This window comes from Cebidichthys violaceus, unplaced genomic scaffold (assembly GCF_023349555.1).
Source record: "Cebidichthys violaceus isolate CVI_PGR_0920_01 unplaced genomic scaffold, fCebVio1.0.p SCAF_20, whole genome shotgun sequence".
Taxonomy (NCBI): domain Eukaryota; kingdom Metazoa; phylum Chordata; class Actinopteri; order Perciformes; family Stichaeidae; genus Cebidichthys; species Cebidichthys violaceus.
This window is the reverse complement of record NW_027176373.1, coordinates 426,002-446,712: the sequence shown is the minus strand read 5'-3', so window position 1 is coordinate 446,712 and position 20,711 is coordinate 426,002. Positions and strand designations below refer to the sequence as shown.

Sequence of the window (20,711 nt, the reverse complement as noted above, 5' to 3'; positions counted from 1 at the left end):
GTTCTTAGCTCGAGCCGACATCCTCTGCTCTTATTCAGGATGTGTAGAGTTCAAAATGTAACGAGGCTATTTGTATCACTAATAATATTTATCATAAGCTCTCTGAACCTGAATGAATGAATACGTGTTTATAAAGTCTTGTTTCACATTTATACTCTACTGTACTATATGCATTTTACTTAAACATGCTTAGATCTGTTACTGACAGGTTTGTTGACATGTTTACACATGCAGGGACTTTGTATTAGTACTTTAGTGCATAACGGTCATAATATAGTAATATATATGTTATATATATATTATATACATATATAACGGCTGTTCCACAAACACATTGATGTTCTGCTTGTTTGCTTCATGTTGTGATAAACTGCTGCTGCTTCCTCTCTTACTTGAGGGTTTTATTGTGAAAACAGATTCATAAAAACATGCAGACCTTATAACATGTCCTGTGATGTGAAGGGATCACTTTGATTCTACTTATCGACACCTTCATCTGTCAGCTTCTAGTCAAATAAATATCTTTAAAAACACAAATATATAGTTTCATTCTTTATAAAAAGGTTCAGTAGTTGCTTAAAAAAAGCTGGTGGATTTAGTTTTTAATCAAACACACTTTGTTTCATACTGATGAGTTTCATGCAGATCCAAACGTTAAAGTGCTTCAACATTGTCTATGACATCCTGTAGCTGCCGACTCATGTAGCCACAGGTGTCCTCAGTGTTAGCCAATTCATAAACAAACAAACCAAAACACTAAAAAAAAAAAGAAAAAACACACACACAGAAATGATATGTATCCATGGAGATGGATTGTTTGGCTTCAAATGAAGAGATTTCTTCACAGCCATCCAGCCACCAGAGAGCAGTTAGCAAAGAGCATTTAGCAGAAAGCATTGAACAGAGGAGTGAACAGAAAGCATTGAACTGAGAGGATTTAACAGAGGATTTAACAGAGGAATAAACAGAGAGGATCTAACTGAGAGGATTTAACAGAGGAATAAACAGAGAGGATCTAACTGAGAGGATTTAACAGAGGAATAAACAGAGGATTTAACTGAGGATTGAATAGAGGAATAAACTGAGAGGATTTAACTGAGGATTGAACAGAGGATCTAACTGAGAGGATTTAACAGAGGAATAAACAGAGGATTTAACTGAGGATTGAACAGAGGAATAAACAGAGAGGACTTAACTGAGGTTTGAACAGAGGATTTAACAGAGGAATAAACAGGATTTAACTGAGAAGATTTACTGTCTTTTTAAAGACACAACAACAGTCTTTTTAAAGACTGAAGATAAACCATCAGTCTTTTCAAAGACACGTCTGTTGGTGCAATGGATAAAGTCACGGATATCCGAAACAACGTCGAGCGCAGGATAACTAGCAAGGACACCTGCATTCTGATACCGATTCCCACCGTGGTTTCCTCACCACCGCAGGACGCTCCACCCTGCGCCGTGGCCGGCATCAGCGAGTCCTCACCACCTCTGAGGACTAACCTCTTTAAGATGGACCCCGAGCTCGTTGACGCAAACAAGGAGATCTACCGTCTAAGGCAGCAGATCGGACATCTGGAAGCAGCTAACCAGAAGTCTGACTCTGCGAAGTGGGATTTCTGTCGGCGTTTTCATGACGGTGTGCTTAAAGCTACCCGTCTACACCGGAGTCTGACGGTCGCTGACGGCAGGATCGTCACACTCAAGCAGCAGTTTAACGAGTCCGAAGATCTACTCGTTACTGTGCAAGAGAACCTCGCTCAGAACCTTAAGGCCTGGAAGATGAACTATGACATCCAGAGCAATAAGGTCCTGGACCGAAGGGACGACACCTGGAGAGCCATCGTGGCCGAGTTGGAATCGGCCAACCAAGAACTCACTGAAAATCTGAGCACGGAGATGGCTAAGAGTCACCTGTTGGCCGAGATACATCGGAGCCAGGAGGCTGACATCCAGGAGCTGACAGAGGTCAATAAAGACCTGCTAGACCTCTGTCAACCAGCAAAGGAGGAGAAGAAGAAGAGATGGTTCTTCTCCAGAAGGTTGGGAAATCCAAGGAAAGTGGTGGAGGAGAAGCAAAAGAAGAAAGCTACAGGGTGCTTCAGCTTTCTGTCACGAAAAAGACGTGACAGAAATGTTGAATAGCAACACCTTCCTCTCCGCTTCACCTCTCCCTCCACCCCCACCTCCCTACTCCATCTCCCCTACCTTCATCCAACCTCTGCTCCATCTCTCCTGTTTCTCCATTGCCGCCACCGCTGCCGTCGACTCCGGGCTCGGAGCGACCGGTTGCCGTCGCCGCAGGACTGCCAGCCGAAAGACAGCCACCGCGGCCGCCGCTGCCGTCGACTCCAGGCTTGGAGCGACCGGCTTCCGCCGCCGTAGGACTGCCAGACACAAGCCAGACCATTGCCGCCACCGCTGCCGTCGACTCCGGGCTCGGAGCGACCGGCTGCCGTCGCCGCAGGACTGCCAGCCGAAAGACAGCCACCGCGGCCGCCGCTGCCGTCGACTCCAGGCTTGGAGCGACCGGCTGCCGCCGCCGTAGGACTGCCAGACACAAACCAGACCATTGCCGCCACCGCTGCCGTCGACTCCGGGCTCGGAGCGACCGGCTGCCGTCGCCGCAGGACTGCCAGCCGAAAGACAGCCACCGCGGCCGCCGCTGCCGTCGACTCCAGGCTTGGAGCAACCGGCTGCCGCCGCCGTAGGACTGCCAGACACAAGCCAGACCATTGCCGCCACCGCTGCCGTCGACTCCGGGCTCGGAGCGACCGGCTGCCGTCGCCGCAGGACTGCCAGCCGAAAGACAGCCACCGCGGCCGCCGCTGCCGTCGACTCCAGGCTAGGAGCGACCGGCTGCCGCCGCCGTAGGACTGCCAGACACAAGCCAGACCATTGCCGCCACCGCTGCCGTCGACTCCGGGCTCGGAGCGACCGACTGCCGTCGCTGCAGGACTGCCAGCCGCAAGACAGCCACCGCGGCCGCCGCTGCCGTCGACTCCAGGCTTGGAGCGACCGGCTGCCGCCGCCGTAGGACTGCCAGACACAAACCAGACCATTGCCGCCACCGCTGCCGTCGACTCCGGGCTCGGAGCGACCGGCTGCCGTCGCCGCAGGACTGCCAGCCGCAAGACAGCCACCGCGGCCGCCGCTGCCGTCGACTCCAGGCTTGGAGCGACCGGCTGCCGCCGCCGTAGGACTGCCAGACACAAGCCAGACCATCGCCACCACCGCTGCCGCCGCCGCTGTCCACTCCGGGCTCGGAGCTACCGGCCAGACCATCGCCACCACCGCGGCGGCAGGACTGCCAGATGCAAGCCGTCCTTCTGAGCACCTGTGTCCAGAGCCCTTCTGCCCTCCCGTGTCGATCCACGGGACAGTCCGCCGAACCTGCTCCGGACACAGGTGCTCAGGCGGAACAGACTCGACACCGGAGGGCAGGCAGATCGACAGCGTGATGTCCCGTGGATCGACACCGGAGGGGAGGGAGATCGACGGCGTGATGTCCCGTGGATCGACACCGGAGGGCAGGCAGATCGCAGCCGTGATGTCCCGTGGATCGACACCGGAGGGCAGAAGGAAGGGTTCCGAGACACCGGTGATCCGGAGGACGGCCGGACTGCCGAACCTGCTCCGAACACAGGTGCTCAGGCGGACCAGACTCGGACTCTCGGAGTCGGGTCTCCGGGGAACAGGATGCTGGCCCAGCGGCGGGAGCTGGAGGTCGCTGCCTGCCCTCCGGTGTCGATCCACGGGACACCACGCCGTCAAGCTGCAGTGACCGCCCGGCCAGCATCCTGTTTCCCGGAGCCCCGACTCCGAGAGTCCGATCCGCCTGAGCACCTTTGTCGGGAGCAAGTTCGGCAGTCCGGCCGTCCTTCTGAGCACCTGTGTCCGAAACTCTTCTGCCCTCCGGTGTCGATCCATGGGACAGATCGACGGTGTGATGTCCCGTGAATCGACACCGGAGGGAAGGCAGATCGACAGCGTGATGTCCCGTGAATCGACACCGGAGGGAAGGCAGATCGACGGCGTGATGTCCCGTGAATCGACACCGGAGGGAAGGCAGATCGACGGCGTGATGTCCCGTGAATCGACACCGGAGGGAAGGCAGATCGACGGCGTGATGCCCCGTGAATCGACACCGGAGGGAAGGCAGATCGACGGCGTGATGTCCCGTGAATCGACACCAGAGGGAAGGCAGATCGACGGCGTGATGTCCCGTGAATCGACACCGGAGGGAAGGCAGATCGACGGCGTGATGTCCCGTGAATCGACACCGGAGGGAGGACAGGCAGATCGACGGCGTGATGTCCCGTGAATCGACACCAGAGGGAGGACAAGCAGATCGACATATCTCCGACTCCGAGGTCCGAGTCCGCTCCGCCTGAGCACCTCAGTCCTTTCAATCAACAAAATCAAATAAAAAATCAAATCAATGTTCTATGTTTCTAGCTCTCTAATTAATTCTATATCGTATTAATACAGTTGTATGACATGATGGTGACTATAAAGAAGTACTGGAATCGGTTTAAGTTTAAGTGATTTTAACTGCAGCTAGAAGAATAAAATGATCAAAGTTTCATAAAAAAAGTTTCAAATGGTATTTGAGTTTAAAAACAAAGATTTCATTCTACAGTAAAAACATGTGACCTTCATCACTGACGGGTTTATGGATATGTTTAATAATAGCATTATCTACCGGTATTATAATTGAATGAACAGAGAGTTGTAAACTACTTCAACATGTTTTCTTTGTGATTGTGATTCACTGGTTCTTGTGTTGAATACATGAAGCTGGACAGAATCTACGTATCGACACTTTTAAGATGCAAAGTGTCTCTGAATAACTGCAGGTAGTCGCTGATCATAGTACTAGTATCAATACTAGTACTATCAATACTCTTATCGATTATTTTTGATTATTTTGTGAAAAAGAAGATAATTAATTTAAAACAGAATCAACATTGCTTTATTATTCATGTCAACAAATAGCATTTAACAGCGACAGCAGCAATGTTTAAATAACTCACTATTGTTGACTACTGTTTCCATGGCAACAACAAATGTAACTGAGAACATTCCTACAGGGAGTATATTATTATTATTATTATTATTATTATTATATATTAAGATATATTTGGAGTTGAGAGCTACTATTATTGAACTATTAAACTGTTTAAACTTAAGGTGTGTTGGGTGGAGTGGTAGTGGGACGAGCAGCTTCAAAATAACTTCTAACACTAACTTATAACAACACAGCTGCTCCCCTTATTAATAACTATGTATGAAACAAATCAATATACACTGACAGACTTATTAGTTGTTCCCTAAATCCCTTAGACTCTACTGTTGAGAAGGGGTGCAGTCTTTAACAGTGAACTGTTCTATGAACAGCTCTATGACACTCGGTCACCCTCTACAAACAAGCCTGTGCACCCAGGAAACACTCACAGGGGATTTAAATGACTTTTAAAATCCCTGGATCGGCCTCTTCTCAGGCTTGTGTCTGTGTGCACAAACCGGTAGTTTGATTAACAGCTCTAGTGCATCTGTTAAGGTGGGACGAATTACACTTTGATCATTGTTATTAGTACATGGAGGCACATTATTTTACACCGTAGCTCCGCCCATTTTTAACCTGAGCAGAGGTCTAATCAGAACAACTGTGTGAAAAGCAAGAGAACATAAAACACATGACATGATTTTAAAGGAATCAGAGTATTTATAAAATCAAATTACTTTGATATGTCTACATATAATCTGCTATTTTTTGACAAAATGTGCCTGGTTGTTTCTGAGGGCACTTTCATTATGTTATGAAAAGCTGGTAAAAAAACAAACAAAACAATTTTTACCGTTTGTTGACCTCTACTGGTGATTATGTAGAATTGCAGCAATTGCAATAAGGGTCAAATGTATTAGTGTCCCTATGGTCCCCTGTAATTTGAACAGAACCCAAAATGTGCAATTTAACTTGGTGTACCTCATGTCAAACATGACCTTTTGTGTTCATTATCCACAAGCCTAAGTTTTATTTTGTCAGCAAGTCCTTTTTAAAAAAGATTCATAGTGTAGCAGCAAGTGAGTGCAGGTGCACTATAAACATATATCCCTTAATGTGAAAGGTTTGTGACTTCCCTGTTTAATTGACAAGTATGGCCGATAAAAAAAGTACCATATTACAAGTAAAGTCTTGCATTCAAAATCCTACTTAGTATTGCTATTTACAAACTATACTCTCTTACAATATTCTTTTTTATATATAGTTCGGTTTAGCCCAATTTAAGGGTCACAAGATTAATCTAATCTCTTTTTTTTGTAAGGTGTCACAAGCCAGAAAAGATTAGTGATCTTTAACAATGTAGGGCATTTTATAAGGTTATTATGTTTTTTTATTCATTTGAAATTAAAACCAAAGCTCTCATGTATTCGTACAGACAAAAGTACAATATTTACCAATAAAGTGTGGCCTGCTGGACTGTATCGGTATGTTGCTGTACATACAGCATGCAGGAGGGGGCGCGTTGAGAAGGGGTGCAGTCTTGAACAGTGAACTGTTCTATGAACAGCTCTATGACACTCGGTCACCCTCTACAAACACAGGAACACTCTGAAGGGCTGCTCTCCTGTGTAATGATGAGGGAGTAACACATCATAAACAAGAACTACTTTGATGTGTGTCTCAAAGCCAAACATCACAGACTCTTATGCTGAGTATCATCTCCTGAGACACTGACTAGCCAGCCTTCAGTCACATGAGGTCCAACAATGTAGATTACAGTTGGAGGTTGCCGATGACGAGAGATAGCGCTGCCAAAATACAGATTTGAAAGCCTGCGCACACCCAGAAAACACTCACACAGGTGATTTAAATATTGATAATGACCGACTTTCACATCAGAGAAGATACGCAGAGGCCAAATTGAAGCACCACAGGATTAGGAAATAGACCAGAATGCATTGCAGCAACAAGACAGTTTTAGTTATCAATAAGAACTGGAAAATCGTTCTCATTACTTTGCTTACTACCTCATTTTTATGACCAATTTCTTATCGTATTTCTTCTGCTTAAAGTGTAGTGACCACAGTCCAAAGACACATTTAACGGACTAAATATATATATATTTATTTAGTAAATGGAATTGAAATAAAGTGTAAATGAAAATATAGCCTTATAATATGCAAATTATATGCTTCAGCAGTCTTTATTTTGGCATGGCAGAACCAGAAGTTGTTCTTCATATCTGTGACAAGTGAACAATAACAACAGTCACAACAGTCCACACACTGGGCTCTCGGCTCCGCCTCGTTACCTCCGTTCACAAAGCCGTGCTTAATGAAGTCAGGATTGTAAATTTAGACTTTTCGGGGGGTTTGGCACCACTTTCCTCTTAATTTTTTTGTTTTAAATTAGTGCTGGGCAACGATTAACATTTTTAATCGTGATTAATCGCATTATTTTCTGCGATTAATCGCATTGTTATGTGCAATGTTCAATAATGAATTCAAAACTAGTGTATTGTGCACTTTTATTTTTAAAGTACTGCTATATGAACAAAAGTGCAATAACATTTGGTTTGCAATCACTTTAAACAAATCAGGTTATTTTTAACAGCAGTATTCATTTACACAGTAGCAGTTAAAATACAGTTAAATTGATTCTGATCATAGATATTCAGCCGGTGTCCACAACTTTATTTTCATGTGTGTAATAGATGCAATTTGAAATATACACCTTGAAAACTGCAAATGTGAGATAAATGGATTTTTGATTAACTAATTGTAGATTATTGTAATGTGTGTTATAGTTAAAACGGCCAGCAGGTGTCGCCAGCTCACCACTAGGGGGGTTGTCTGTGCATGGTATTCACGCTTCCTTGCAAAGTTTCGCAGAAGAAGAACAGCAAGCGAAGAGAAACGTAGAAAACAGACACCCTCAATAAAACATTTGTTTGAACTATATTCAAGGTGTCTGCTGCCGTTCTTTGGTGCGCCCGTCATCCACTGACGGGAGGGCAACACATCTTGGCGAGCCAGCCAGGAGAAAGGAGTCTTCGAGCAAAATCTCCAGCAGTGAGAGGAAGATCTTTCTCCCAAGACGAACCTAGAACAACCGTTAGAGAACTGCAGTTTCATTATGGAACTTCAGGCGCTTCTGGACAGAGCCAGCTCAATTCTGACCAAACTACAATGGGATCAGGTAGTACAAGTCTGCACACACCTAAACTGTATCGAGGAAGATGATGAGACCATAAATGATAGGAGTCGACGAACACTTGTCAAATTAGTGGAGAAGAAACTGGATGCTATTGAACAGGATGAGGATGAGGATGAAGCATGTCAGATTATCCAAGATCTTTTAGCCTTCATGGGAGCAATGATGGACGGGAGTGGTGAGGAAACAGAGAAGGAACTCCTCCGCTTACAAGAGATAAAGGGGAAGTACGTAGAGCTGCAGAGGTCCCAAGAACTGTCCCGTAAGCTCCTACAGGAGGAAATAAAAGCTCTCAGTGATAAACTGCATATAACCGACCCCACTGTGAATGAGCCTATCCAGCCCCCTCAACAATCCAAAATTCCTGAAGTAACCATTCAAAGAGAGTTCCGTATCAGTGGGCAAATTGGCGAGGGAGGACAGCGCGACAAATTGTCATATACCAACCTCGTACACCAAATAGATGGAGGACTTCGGAGAGGTCATGGTGAATCAGACATCATTGAAGCAGTCATAAAAGCCATTAGCCCAGGGCTGAAACTGCGGGATATGCTTGAAATAAAAACTGACCTGACTCTCTCAAAGCTTAAGACTATTCTAAAGGGGCACTATAAGGAGGAAGACACATCAGACCTGTACCAGAGACTCATTAGCATAGTTCAGGAACCGAAGGAATCAGCTCAAAACTTCCTGTTCAGGGCGATAGAACTCAAAGACAGGCTGCTGTTTGCATCAAAGGAAAATGAGTCAGGAGAGCAATATAGCCCTGATTTGATAAGTAAGAAATTCTTGAGGTCCGTGGGCACAGGGCTGTTGAGTGATAACATTAAATTCCAGATAAAGCCTTTCCTGGATGACCCAGCAGTCAGTGATGAGATGCTCATTGAAAGAGTAAATGAGGCAGCAAGTTTTGAGGCCGAGAGACTCAACAAACTCAAGAAATCCACTGTCAAGTCAGCCCGTGTAAATGAGCTACATGTTAGTGTTTCAGGCGAGGCAGCGAGCAGCCAACATAGCTCTTCTCCAGACCCAACTGCACAGGCTGGGAGGAACAGCCGAGACCAGAAAGAAAAGCCTCCGACAACCAGCCACACATCAGAGACTGAAATCCATTCAATCGTGAGGGAACTGAAAACAGAAATGGCAGAAATGAAAAAGATGGTATTGGCTTCCATGAGTACAGACACAAGAACAACCAGGAGACAGACAATGGGAGAGAGAGAGGGGCTCGGAAGAGAGGCTGCAGGACCTGCCAGGACAAAGGTGAAGGAGAAAGCTGCAACCACTGCTTCAAGTGTGGCCAGGCTGGACATGTGTCTCGTGGATGCAGGGCTCCTTACCAGTCCCAGGGAAACGGGCGAGGGTTGCTGTCGAGGGACCCACAGTAACCCAACAACAACCATCACAGTCCCGATGTTGCCAGAACTGCCTACAAGAGGAGGACCGGGGAAAAATACTACAAAAGTGTAAGGGGTGTTCAGCCACATTATACTGCTCAAAAGAATGTCAGAGAAATCACTGGGAAAAGCACAAGCCTCTCTGTGTGGCAATCAGTCAAGTCGAGAAAAAGGTAACTGAGGAGGAAGAAAGAAAACACAAATTACCAGATATGTGTAAGGTGAACTACCTCTCAGCCAAACAGAAAAAGAGACTGATTAAACTGATAGGAAGACGGAATATGGTGAAATGTAGCTTTGACAACACACCTGTTACAGCACTGTGGGACACAGGAGCACAGGCAACAGTGATAAATGATGCCTGGAGAGGTAAACACCTCCCTCACAGCACAATTCGTCAGATTGATGAACTTATTGGACCAGATCCACTAAATGGGGTTGCAGCCAATCAGACAGAAATACCATTTATTGGGTGGATACCGGTAGAGTTCAAACTGAACAACTCTGAGGATTCTAATCACAGTATGTTGGTACCAGTACTTGTGTCCAGCGACCCGAAGGTAGCTGAGGATCCCATCATAGGCTTCAACGTGATAGAGGAAATGATAAATACACAAATAAAACAGCCGGGAGTGGCAACAGAGGACTGTGCTACACAAGTAGTTAGTGGGGCCTTTGGCATTGACTCCAGTGCTGCTGAGACCTTCATACAATTAATGCACACTTACCAGTCAGATAATGAGGAAGTGATCGTGAAAACGGGAAAGCATAGAATAGTTCTCCTTCCTGGAGAATCAACCACAGTGAGGTGCCGCTCGCACACACAGACTGACGAAGACACAGTGATGTTGTTTTGCCCTGACACAAAAACCAATCTGCCAGAAGGGGTACATATACAGGAAGTGCTATTCACCAGGAGAAAGGGGAATTGTACCACTATTCCAGTCCCTATAGTTAACAGCACTAAACACAGTGTCGCACTGAGCCCACGCACAAACTTAGGGCACATTGAGATGGTGAAGGCAGTTTACCCAGCAGCAGTGCAGCCCGTCATGGAGGGACAAGCACAGACAGAGCCGCAGGACACTGGAAACACACCACCTGATGAGGTTGGCGGAGTCAACACAAACACACCATGTCTAACCCAGAGTGACAGCAAAGCATGGGACTTACCTATAGTACTGGATCACCTGACCAGCGAGCAGCAGGCTATCGCAAAAAAAATGCTGAGAGAGGAGTGTAATGCTTTTACAGGATATGCTAGATAGTCTCAGTGGGAGTTCCTGGTTTTCAGTGTTAGATCAGGGCAAGGCATACCACCAAGGGTTCCTTGATGAAGAGAGCCAGCCTCTCACAGCCTTTATAACTCCATGGGGCTTGTACCAGTGGATACGAATCCCATTCGGATTGAGTTCAGCACCTGCGGAATTTCAAAGGAGTATGGAGGACTGTCTATGGGGACTACGAGATGAGATCTGCCAGCCATATCTAGATGATAATCTAGTCCATAGTAAATCCAGTTTCAGGATCATGTCAACCACATACAGATGATTCTGAGGCGGTACCAACAACACGGCATCAAGCTCACAGCAAAGAAATGTGAACTATTCAAACACAGTGTGAGATTTCTGGGGAAGATCGTGTCTAAGGAAGGATACACAATGGATCCTGCAGAAATAGCCCCTGTGCAGGCCTTAAAGGGGAAACGTCCTACTACCGTTGGAGAGATAAGACAGTTGCTAGGGTTTCTCTCCTACTACAGATCTTATATACAGGACTTTTCACGCCTGGCAAAGCCATTGTATGACCTGTTAGCAGCTCCTCCAAGTGGCACAGATCCTCCTCCTAATACCAAAGTCCTCAAAAGAAAAACAACGCAGAAAAGAGGGAAACAGGGACAGTTGCCTAGTGGGACACATGTGACATGGACTGAGGAACACCGCCAAGTAGTGTGTCAGCTAGTCGACAAGCTGTCCAGCCCATCAGTACTCAGTTACCCTGACTTCAACCAACCATTCGTTCTCCACACTGATGCATCACAAGATGGCCTCGGAGCGGTGTTGTACCAGCAGAGGGAAGGCAAGCTGAAGGTAACAGAACACTAACCCCTCCAGAAAAAAATGATCATCTGCATTCTGGTAAATTAGAGTTTCTGGCACTAAAGTGGGCTATTTGTGAGCGCTTTAGGGACTACCTGTTCCATGCTCCTTCCTTTGTTGTGTATACTGACAATAATCCGCTCACATACATACTGTCAACTGCAAAGTTAAATGCCACAGGGCAGAGATGGGTAGCCGAGTTAGCGGATTTCAATTTTACTATAAAGTACAGACCAGGTAAAGCAAATGCAGATGCAGATGGCTTGTCTAGAATGCCCATGTATTTTGAGAGGTACATAAGTCAGTGCACAGAGTCAGTCAGTCAGTCAGGAAACAGTGAGTGCCACTAGGCAGGGTATCCTGGTGCAGCAGGAGGAGCCAGCACCGTTGTTGAGCTCAGTCTCATTCAGTACCCTTCAAGAACAGGCCGATACAGACAGGTTGGTCAGCACAGTACAGCCAATATCCAAAGACAAAATACGAGATGCACAACAGAAAGACCCGGTAATAGGCAAAGTATTGGACTACAAAATGAAAAATGAAAGGCCTAGTCCCAATGTCCTAAGGAAGGAAAGCCCGGAGCTGAGAAACCTTGTTAGGGAATGGAGTAAACTGGAGATCAAGGCAGATGGAATTTTGCATAGGAGGAGTCAGTCTAGATGTCAGCTAGTACTCCCCAAGATCTACCATCCTCTCGTTCTGAAAGAGCTTCACAAGGAGATGGGTCACTTGGGCACAGAAAGGACAGTTAATCTGATCAGAGACCGTTTCTTTTGGCCAAAAATGCAGCGTGACGTGGAACACTTTGTGACGAATATGTGTGAATGCCTCAAGAAGAGGAAACCAAACCGAACAACACGAGCTCCGATGATGAGTACCAAAACCACTCACCCATTCGAGTTAGTCTCAGTGGACTTCCTGCACTTGGAAAAGTCTAAAGGGGGGTATGAATATATTCTGGTGGTTATAGACCATTATACACGCTTTGCCCAAGCCTACGCAACTACCAACAAATCAGCAAAAACTGTGGCTGACAAACTATTCAACGATTTTGCTATGAAATTTGGGTTTCCTAGAAAATCCATCATGACATGGGCAGGGAATTTGAGAACCAGTTGCTGCACCGTTTAAAAGAACTCTGTGGTATCAAGGGATCACACACCACTCCTTATCACCCACAAGGAAACGGACAGACTGAAAGATTCAACAGAACACTTCTCTCCATGTTAAGAACACTGACAGAGGAACAGAAAACGGACTGGAGAAGCTATCTTCCTAAAGTCCTGCATGCTTACAATTGCACCTCGAGTGATGCAACAGGCTACTCTCCATTCTTCTTGTTATTTGGCAGGACACCCCGGCTTCCAGTGGACATCCTTTTTGGAATAGAAAGGGAGGACCAGCCAGGCTCATATCAGGCCTATGTGGAGAAATGGAGAAAGAGGATGACAGAGGCCTATGAGATAGCGTCTAAAGATGCAGGCAGATCAGCCGACAGAGGAAAAAAACAATATGACAAAAGAATCTATGGTCCAGAGTTACAAGTGGGCAGCCGAGTTCTGGTGAGGAATACGACAGAGAGAGGAGGGCCTGGCAAACTCCGCTCATACTGGGAGGATGATGTCTACATCATCAGAGGACGTAAAGGGGATGACAGTCCAGTGTTTGAGGTCCAATCTGAGAGTGGGAAAAGTAGGACAAAAGTCCTCCACAGAAATCTGTTGTTGCCATGTGACTTCCTGCCTGTAGCTGAAAACACAAAACCAAAAACACTCCAAAACACAGAGCAAGTAAGGACAAGAAACAATAATAGAATTGATCAGGGACTCAGAACACAGCACATCCAGCAAACAGACACTGATGAAGAATCAGAGGAGGAGTTTCCCACAGGAGTACTCTCTTGGTCATCCACAGAACAGCAAGATCCACTTGCACTGAATCCGACAGCACCGGAATTCTATCCTCAGGACACATCTGATGTGTCAGACAGACACCACTCACTCCATGGAGCTCATGAGGAACAGGATGAAAACCCAGCTGCTGACAGGGCAGAACTGGATGTTATGGACAACAAGGATGACATTGGGAATCCAGGATAAAGTGTGGACTCTGACATTGAGATGCTGGAGGAAACAGAACAGATAGCTGGATATCCCAAAAGAGAAAGGAGACGACCACAGACACTGACATACGACAAACTTGGTCAGCCTACTTTCACACAGAGAACAGTGTCCACCAGAGAAATAGCTGTGAACAGCTACTGGCGGCCTTGGTAGTGGAAATAAACTGATAAAGTTCATTGACTGAGAGAAAGTGACTCCTACCATTTGAAACTATACATACAGTGGCTGTTGGCCTGGGAAGAGCAGAGCACACAATCTGTTGGCCGAAGTGTGTCAGAGCGTTTGAGTATGAAGTGGGTATGAGGACTGTCAGAGAGAGAAACCCACCCAGGTACAAGGACTAATAGAATGGTAGTAATGTGGAATGGGGGTAATGGGTATGTAAAGTGACAAAGTCAGGGGCAGTCATGATCGCAGTGCACGGTGGTTATGGTGCCAAAGGAAAAAGTGTCATACTCTTTATGTTAAAGAACATGTTGCCCAATCATTGTAATACCATTCTATGTATGTAGGGGTAAAAACAAACACAAAAGGTTACCAGTGTAGTTAAATGTCGAGACGACATTTGTTCAAGTGGGGGAGAGTGTGAGATAAATGGATTTTTGATTAACTAATTGTAGATTATTGTAATGTGTGTTATAGTTAAAACGGCCAGCAGGTGTCGCCAGCTCACCACTAGGGTGGTTGTCTGTGCATGGTATTCACGCTTCCTTGCAAAGTTTCGCAGAAGAAGAACAGCAAGCGAAGAGAAACGTAGAAAACAGACACCCTCAATAAAACATTTGTTTGAACTATATTCAAGGTGAGATTTCGAATTTTAAATGCACACATTGTTTTGAGCAACTGTTACGCTTGTTAGCTAAGGCGAGTATTAGATTGTAAGTCGTTTGATAGAAAACTGTTGATAGGGCCGTTATTAGCATTAGCCTAACAAGCTAACCCGTTGGCGAATATGACCGCATGGTTATTTTAGTATTGTTGTCTAGTTTGTACATTTGCAAAGTTTCGCAGAAGAAGAACAGCAAGCGAAGAGTAACGTAGAAAACAGACACCCTCAATACAACATTTGTTTGAACTATATTCAAGGTGTCTGCTGCCGTTCTTTGGTGCGCCCGTCATCCACTGACGGGAGGGCAACACAAACCTATCTGTCATGTTTGTTAAATTCTCAGTAGGATAACTAAATGATAACTAAATAACTAAATGAGAAGCTGGTCTTGGCCCACCTCCGACCGCAGGTGAAATCATCACTGGACCCTCTGAAATTTGCATGCCAGCCTCATGTGGGAGTGGACGACGCCATCATCTACCTGCTGCAGCGAGCTCAGTCGCACCTGGATGGAACCGGTGGCTCTGTGGGAATCACTGTCTTTGACTTCTCCAGTGCATTCAACACCATCCAACCAGTGCTACTGAGTGAGAAGCTGCGGGAGGTGGGGGTTAACGCGTCCACCGTCTCCTGGATCACTGACTACCTCACAGGCAGGCCACAGTTTGTCCGACTGGGCCGTGTGCTGTCTGATACGGTGGTCAGTGATACTGGAGCCCCACAGGGAACTGTTCTGTCTCCCTTCCTGTTCACCTTATGCACCACTGACTTCCAATACAACACGGGGTCATGCCATCTGCAGAAGTTCTCTGATGACTCTGCAGTGGTCGGGTATATAAGGGACGGACGGGAGGAGGAGTACAGGGCAGTAGTGGATGACTTTGTGGAGTGGGCCGGTAGAAATCACCTGCTTTTGAACGTGGCCAAGACCAGAGAGATGGTGGTCGACTTCGGGAGGAGGACGACGGCTCCACAGCCGCTGAGAGTTCTGGGAGAGGATGTGGACATGGTGGAGGAGTACAAGTACCTGGGTGTCTCCATCGACAACAGACTGAACTGGAAGGCCAACATCAACGCTGTGTACAAGAAGGGGATGAGTCGACTCTTTTTCTTGAGGAAACTTGAATCCTTCAACGTGTGCAGCAAGATGTTGGAGATGTTCTATCAGTCTGTTGTGGCCAGTGCACTTCACTTTGCTGTAGTCTGCTGGGGGAGCAGCATTGGAGCCGGAGACACCAACAGACTTAATAAACTGATTAAGAAGGCCGTCTCCATCATCGGCTGCAAACCGGACAGTCTGGAACAGGTGGTGGAGAGGAGGACACTGAAGAAACTATTATCCATATTGGATAACCAGGACCACCCTCTCCACCACCTACTGCAGGGACAGCGGAGCACTTTCTCCAACAGACTGATCCAGCTCCGCTGTCATAAGGACAGGTACAGGAGAACATTCCTGCCAACTGCTATAAGACTATAACAAATCACCTCGGGACAAATCTTTCACTGTTGGTTAAACCTTTGCACTACTGTTTATTTAGTTGATTTAATATTATTCTGTTATTCAATTTCATTGTGTATATAGTGTGCATTCTTTATCTAATATCTTTACTCTGTTATTATAATTGTATATATTGTGTATTGACATGTGCATTTTTTATATTATATTAAGATGTTTACTGTAACCTATTGCTGCTCTGTAACCTATTGCTGCTTGCAACAAAATAATTTCCCCTCGTGGGATCAATAAAGTTACTATCTATCTATCTATCTATCTATCTATCTATCTATCTATCTATCTATCTATCTATCTTATTATACATATTCCAAACAAACCAACTTTAAAAAATCTAAAAGAAAATTATTTAAATGAATCATTTCTTTTTTGTTTTTTTGGGTCAGACACATTTGCAACGCTGAGTACCTTGTACTATGTGTGGTATTTGTTATAAATGTACGTTGGTACATAGAGGGTGATAAGAATGTGTACCTGGAGGGACTTAGGATCCAGGGGAATGTAGGTGAAGCATGGAACGTGGAGGGAGTCTGTACCGGGGCAGTAACGTGCATGTGAAGTTATGCCTATAAAGAGATAAGAGCAGTTTGTTCTCACGTGCTTATATGCTTATTTAAGAACACGACAATATGTATTTTGATATTGTCACGTTTGATCCTGTAACGAGACGTGTCACCCGGGGGGGGGGGGGGCAGGAAGAGACGCCACACAAACAGCTGTTCACTGCTCGCTGACCGGTTCTTGTGTTAAAAATGTCCGCTTAATAATAATAAAAAACTGCGTTAATGCGCGATAAAATAATTGTCGGCCTTACTTAATTAATGCGTTAATGCGATAATAACAGGTTAACTTGTCCAGCACTATTTTAAATACTTCTCCATAACTTTCGCTACAGGCTAGCGGCTAGCTGAGTGTCTTCTTCTGCTTATTGGAGCTTGTTAAACAACTGACTGACGCATTACCGCCACCAAGTGGTGGGAAACCATATATAAAGGAATTGCCTTTCTTTTTATAATCCCCAAACATGTAAATAGAACAACTTGTGGCAGGTTTTCTCTATCAACACAATGTTCTTACCTTTTTTTTTGTCTCTTAAAATGATTTCATTCACAGAGCTTCACTGAGAGGAGGAGCAACTGTGAAAGAGGAGAGCTGCAGAGTCACTTTTCCTGAAGTGAAAGTGAAAGTTAGTGTGAGCGACAGCAGAGCTGCAGTCGGGACAAGTCTCTCCGTTTCTCTCTAAAGAAACATTCAACTGAATCCAGCAGCTTCTTCTCAACAACACAACAGAGTCTCTGACAAACTGTGGTGAGTACACTGTTCTACAGAGAAACTCAACATTTGGTCAAAAGTGAGTTCAAACCAGGATCCATAACAAAGAAAGTAACAGCAGATAAACTAGGCCTGCTAAAGGCTAACTAGCCTAGCTGTTACTGCATTTTGATTTAATGTGTGATGTGACAGTAATGGAGGATCACTCTGTGTGTTTAAATTCTATGTTGTGATCACCTTTCTAAAGTACTAAACCCTCTTCTGTAGTAGGTCCTCTACAGTAGGTGTCTCCAGGACACATTCTACCATGATGACACACACAGAGACCCACAATGTGAAGACAGTACCTGACGCACTCTGTTGCTGCTAAAGATGTGATAACAGTTTTGTTTGGGGGGTGACCGTGGTTAAGTGGAGAGCAGGGCCGTCTTTCAATCAGAGGTTCGATCCCCGGCTCCTGCTCCACTAGTCTCATGTCAATGTGTCCTTGAGCAAGACACTTAACCCCAAAAATTGCTCCCGTAGCTGTACCTATGGTGTGTAGATAGATACTGAAATGTAAGTCGCTTTGGATAAAAGCGTCTGCTAAATTACTGTAATGTAATGTTTTCTACACTTGTTGTCCTCAGAGTGTAGATATGTCTGCTGCCAACTGTCTGCTGACTGAAGATCAGTTTCTGTGCTCCATCTGTCTGGATGTGTTCACTGATCCAGTCTTCATACCATGTGGACACAACTTCTGTAAAACCTGCATCACTCAACACTGGAACGTTAGTGTCCAGACTCAGTGTCCAAACTGTAAAGAGGCGTTCAACTCTAGACCTGAGCTGCGGGTCAATACTTTGATCTCTGAGATGGCTGCTCAGTTCAGACAGTCGGCTCAACAGAAAGCCAGCAGCAGCAGCTCAGAGCAACAAGCTGCCAAACCAGGAGAAGTTCCCTGTGACGTCTGCACTGGAACCAAACTGAAGGCCCTGAAGTCCTGCCTGGTGTGTCTGGACTCCTACTGTGAGACTCACCTGGAGCCTCATCTGACAAGATCAGGTCTGAAAAGACATCAGCTGATCGACCCTGTGGAGAACCTGGAAGGCAGGATGTGTACGGAGCACGATAAACTGCTGGAGCTGTTCTGTAAGACCGACCAGATGTGTGTCTGCATGCTCTGCACTTATTCAGACCACAAGAACCATGATGTTGTCCCTCTGAAAAAAGAATATGAAGGAAAGAAAGCTGAGCTGGGGAAGACTGAGACTGAATTCCAGCAGATGATCCAGAAGAGACGACTGAAGATTGATGAGATCAAACACTCGGTGGAGCTCAGTGAGGAAGATGCAGACAGAGAGATAGCAGAAGGTGTTCAGGTCTTCACCGCTCTGAAGGAGTCTGTTGAGAGAAGCCAGGCCGAGCTCATCGACACGATCAAAGAGAAGCAGAGAAAGACAGAGAAACAAGCTGAAGGCTTCATCAAAGAGCTGGAACAGGAAATCTGTGAGCTGAAGAAGAGAATCACTGAGGTAGAGCAGCTCTCCTGCTCTGAAGACCACCTCCACCTCCTCCAGAACTTCAGGACCCTGAACACTGCTCCACCCACCAAGAACTGGACAGGAGTCAGAGTCAGTCCACCTTCATATGAGGGGACTGTGGTGAGAGCTGTGAATCAGCTGGAGAAGACGATCAGTGAACAGATGAAGAAGCTGCTCACTGAGGCTGAGCTGAAGAGGGTCCAGCAGTCTGCAGTGGATGTGACTCTTGATCCTGATACAGCACAGCCTGAACTCATCCTGTCTGATGATGGAAAACAAGTTAAACATGGTGATGTAAGGAAGAATCTACCAGACAATTCAAAGAGATTTAATTCTTGTGTTAGTGTTTTAGCAAAGCAGAGTTTCAATTCAGGAAGATTTTACTACGAGGTTCAGGTTGAAGGGAAGACTGAGTGGGATTCAGGAGTGGCCAGAGAGTCGATCAACAGGAAGGGAATCATCACACCGACTCCTCAGAAAGGTTACTGGACGATATGTTTGAAGAATGAGAATGAGTACAAAGCTTTTGCTGACCCTCAAGTCCGTCTCTCTCTGAAGTCTCGGCCTCAGAAGGTGGGGGTGTTTGTGGATCATGAGGAGGGTCTGGTCTCCTTCTATGACGTTAAGTCTACAGCTCTTATCTACTCTTTTACTGGCTGCTGCTTCACTGAGAAGCTCTACCCATTCTTTAGTCCTGGTCTTAATAATGGTGGTAAAAACTCTGCTCCTCTGATCATCTCTCCTGTCAATCACTGAGTAGAACAAACACTTGATCTTCTACAGAGAAACTCTTTCATTTAATGTAACAAATCTATATTATTGGTGATTTACGGTGTATACTTTATTGATTCTTCACATTATGATGAATGGTTCTTTCTATTTGTCTGTAAATGTCTTTCTACTACTCCAACACACTGATATTAATAACTGCATAACCTGCCTTCAAGTCTGTTGAACATCACAAACAATGTACTCAGGAATAAGAAGCGTTTACACATTCCTTAAATATCTGGGTGTCAAATGACAATGTTTAATGTCTGATTATTGTATCTATAATACATTATGAATACTGGATCAAATTATTGGAGAAAGTCATGAAACACTTATTGTTTAGTTTAAAAAAAGGTGTTTAAGGGTTTTATTTTGTATTATTCTTGAATTAACAGAAGCATCAAGGGTCTCTGTCTGGTATGTTTTTAGGGGTCAATAAAAGATGAATTATTTACTCATATTTGTAGAAAATGAATCAACAAAATGTAATAATAAAATATTCAGCTGCTGTGACCAGAGAAGAGAAGTTTACTATTGTGTTATTTGTATTTCATACAGTCGTCCTCTCTGCAGACTGTTTTATAGCCTGAACAAAGTGAACAAATCCTCAACACAATAAAAACAAAGAAACTCTGAACTGGATTTGTCTTTTGTCTTTTACATTTAGTCAAGGACTGTAATTAAGTACAATTTTGAGATACTTTATTGTGTATTTCCACTACTTTTTACTGTACTACATCTCAGAGGTACATATTTTATTTCATACTGTACTACATCTGAGGTAAATATTTCACTGTACTACATCTCAGAGGTAAAGACTTTTTTATGAGATTTGTTACGACATACTATACTATGACTTTTTCAACATTCTACACTGACTTTTTATTTACCAACATAGTATACTATGACTTCTTTCATGACCTTTGACATACTTGTTGACTCTTTTATGCTTTTTTTTAA

General features: G+C 45.1%; 1 protein-coding gene across 1 annotated transcript; it reads left to right on the top strand.

Moving 5' to 3' along the window:
• The first annotated feature begins 17,304 nt into the window (after positions 1–17,304).
• On the top strand, positions 17,305–20,382 carry LOC137876851 (E3 ubiquitin-protein ligase TRIM21-like). The gene is made up of 2 exons (XM_068716644.1): positions 17,305–17,493; positions 18,087–20,382. Exon 2 carries the CDS (start codon positions 18,096–18,098, stop codon positions 19,734–19,736), a length of 1,641 nt encoding a protein of 546 aa, XP_068572745.1. The 5' UTR covers positions 17,305–17,493; positions 18,087–18,095; the 3' UTR covers positions 19,737–20,382.
• Positions 20,383–20,711: the final 329 nt, after the last annotated feature.